The sequence below is a fragment of the Propithecus coquereli genome, unplaced genomic scaffold (assembly GCF_000956105.1).
Source record: "Propithecus coquereli isolate 6110/MARCELLA unplaced genomic scaffold, Pcoq_1.0 Scaffold201, whole genome shotgun sequence".
Lineage (NCBI taxonomy): Eukaryota > Metazoa > Chordata > Mammalia > Primates > Indriidae > Propithecus > Propithecus coquereli.
This window is the reverse complement of record NW_012145079.1, coordinates 1,644,943-1,648,316: the sequence shown is the minus strand read 5'-3', so window position 1 is coordinate 1,648,316 and position 3,374 is coordinate 1,644,943. Positions and strand designations below refer to the sequence as shown.

At 35.2% G+C, this 3,374-nt stretch overlaps 1 protein-coding gene across 1 annotated transcript in view; it reads left to right on the top strand.

Moving 5' to 3' along the window:
• Positions 1-3,368, top strand: part of COG6 (component of oligomeric golgi complex 6) — a 105,447-nt gene extending 102,079 nt beyond the window's left edge. The window contains exon 15 of the mRNA XM_012643818.1: positions 2,720-3,368. Within this exon, the coding sequence (XP_012499272.1) occupies positions 2,720-2,867 (148 nt within the window). The 3' untranslated portion in view covers positions 2,868-3,368. The remainder of the gene's footprint in view (positions 1-2,719) is intronic.
• Positions 3,369-3,374: the final 6 nt, after the last annotated feature.

The following is a 3,374-nucleotide window of genomic DNA, read 5'->3' as shown; positions in this document are numbered from 1 at the left end:
ATTTATTACTTCAGAAGTTTTAATAATTTATTCTACATTTACCAGTTACTCTCAATTTTTAAAAATTATATTTAACATTTATTATTGTACCTTATTATGATTTTAAACTCCTTATAAGAAAGAATAGCCTTATTTTCGTGTACTCCTTGTATACTATCAAATATATGCTGGGTTCAGCTCGAGTGTAGATTTTAGAGTATTAGGTGTCAGCAATGCGTGCTTTATACACCACTCCTAAATCTGTCTTATTGCTTTGCGTAAAGAACTAAAAACACTATTTCTAAAATCCAGTGTCTGACTTATTGAAAAATGGACACCAAATGTATATGATAGCTAACAAAGTTTTAAAATACCGGTTTATATAGCTTATTTCATTTATGAAAAAATAATGTTTGCATCATTTTGGTGCATTCACTGTTAAGCTTAATTAATTACAAGAAAAGATCACCAATCAATAGATCAAAAACAACCTTAGAGCCTCATTTAGTTAAGTAGTTTTCTAAACCAGGTTCTACCATCAGAAAGGTAGTACAGCCAGTAGCATCACTCCACTCTGCTCAGAGAATTTACTCAGCATGTCTTCCTTCTGCCCACTCTCACTAAGGAAGCTTTAGCAATTTGGGGACAATGTCAAGTTGCTTCAACTTGCCGAGAGTTTGTACCTCATCGGGACAGGGTACTGATGCTGTAACATCATAAGTGAACTTCTCATTCCATCCAGCTATTTTTGTTCTTTTCTAAACCATAGATATAGATATTTCCACAGATGGTCTTACAAATGTATTATTTTGGCCATTATTAATATCAAAAAATAATATACTTCCTAGAAAAACAGCTTAAAGAATATGTAGTAATGATGGTGACTTCATGGTGTTGATTTGTGTAACAACTAATACAGTATTACTGTTACCACCATTACTATTTGTGGCCAGTCACATATGTGTATTCTTGTCTATGTGAAGAAAAAGCTTGGCCTGAAATAACCACTGGCTCCATGCTATGGAAAAGAATGGTGGTTCATGAGGCCAGAACGGGACTCCTTAAATAAGAAAACAGTTATTTTTCTTCAAGCATTCAGTGATTATTTATTGAGACCCCATCATACTCAAAATATATTGAGTTTTAAGGGACAGGACATATGAACATAAATAATCTCAAGTTACTTGAAGTTTGGCAGGGCAACTAAGACAATGAAGATCATATATTTCTGTAATTCTAAACAATTTTATAGTTCATTTTGAAATTGGGTTGTATTACAGTTGTTACATACGTTTCATGTGGAACTATCGTCTCCCCCAATCTGTTAGGATCTGAGAATCAAGAAAATGTAAATGCTTTATTGTCAGGAGTGGTAAACGTCAGAAGAGAAGAAAAGAAAAAGTGCTGTAGATGTTCCAAAAAGGAAGTAATTATTTCTAGCTCTGAAGGTCAGGGAAAACTTCATGGATAAGAGAGAGCATTTTTGCTGAACATCATGACGTTTAAAAGTGGCGAGAGAGGCATTCTAGGCAAATGGAGAAGTGTGAGCAAAGGAACTGAGGTCAGCAAGACCAGGGCAGAGAGAAGTCAGGAGTTGCACTGGGCTGCAGAATTAAAGTAATGATATAGAAAGTGTTAGAGGATTTTGAATAGTAGGGGAAGAAATATTGGCTTCCCTGAAACCAAAGGAAGCCACTGAAGCTCCTTGAAGGCCGCAGGTAAGGGAGACACATTATAGAAAATATGCTTCCGAAAGATCACTCTAACAGCAGTGCCTCGGAGGGACCGAATGTGGAAGGGACTGAAAGGGGGAAGACCAGGTAGGAGGTTTTGTGTACTCCAGGCAAGAGTTCATTAGAACCTGAACTGAGGTGATGGGACTACGCTATTAACAAAAGTAGGAAACATTACAAGAAAAGTAGGTTTAGGAATAAAGCTTGAAAGATACATTTTTAGTTTAGTTTGGTAAAAATCAGAAAATTAGTACCAGAGTTCTCATGACTAAGTATAGTGATATATGCATAGTAAGTAGCTGGGGATGACAGAAAGTTAATATCACGAAAACATGGAGAGAGTTGGTGCAGATTTAATGAACTTAATACTGTCTTTCTCTAGCTGGATAATTTTAAAAACATTTGCAAGACTATGTCTATTATTCTTATATGTGCATTTTTGTAGAAATATACATTTCTGAGAATTCTGTGATTTGTTGTAAGCAGGTATCACACTTTAGCTTAATGTTACAGAGAGATAAAGAGAAACGTAGATGTAACTGTTAGTGTAGGAGCTATACATGAAAGCCGCTTACTGTAAGTTTTTCTGAGAGATAAAAGTGTTTGTAAATTTGAATAATTATAAGCCTCTTTCTTTAAGGTTAATGTATTATCATTTGCTTTTGCAAAATCGATACGTTGTCACACGGTCACAGTTTCTGCTTCCTGTTTAGCAATCCTGTATCTATCAGGCACTGTTCTAACCTTGAGGATACAACAGTGAACAAAACACAGTCCCTGCCCTCTGGAACCTACACAGTAATGAAGAGGAATTTAATACATAATAAATATAAAAAGTGTGTTTTATCCCCAAATCAAGATAAGTAACGTGTAGTTGGAGTGATTTTTAAATAGTGTGTACAATAATGAAAAGGAAATATATTGATTCAAATATGAAGCGTTCTTACAATTCTTAGTAAATACATTTTTCTCAGATAATGTGTTCACATTTTGCTTCGTTATCATAGAGAGCAGATCGTAAGGCAGTCCACAGAATTAGTCTGCAGAGCCTACGGTGAAGTGTATGCAGCTGTGACGGATCCAGCCAATGAATACAAAGATCCAGAGAGCATCCTACACCGATCGCCGCAGCAAGTGCAGACACTTCTCTCTTAATTACCTTACTGGATTGTGTTAGCAAGACATTGCATCTCTAAAACACTGTACGTTATTTTGTTCTTTAGTCCATTAATCTTTACTTTGAAATGTGATAGTTCCAGTTTTCTTTATATCGTAACATTATGGGTCCCAATGATTTGTTTTGGTCTCAATAACATGAAGTAAGTAACATGTCGACCTGAGATAGTAATGCTCTGTATCTTCCCTCTATACAGAGATGCTCTATTCCCTGCTAGCTGCCTCTCCAGCTCTGTAGTTTCCCCTCTATTCTGAAAGCAAAAAGTAGTATGAAAGGTTTGAGGGATTTTTTTTTTTTACAAGACTATCTCTAAATTAACAGCATATAAAAAATTTGTCTAAACTTAATAATTAGTAGGAGGGTATGATTTAATAAATGTCTCTGTACCTAAATATTCATTTGCTTTCTCCTTAATGTAAGTAGATATACTTAGTAGCTTTTTGGACCTAGCCTATGTCACAGCCCTTAAAGAGTTGTTATAAAAG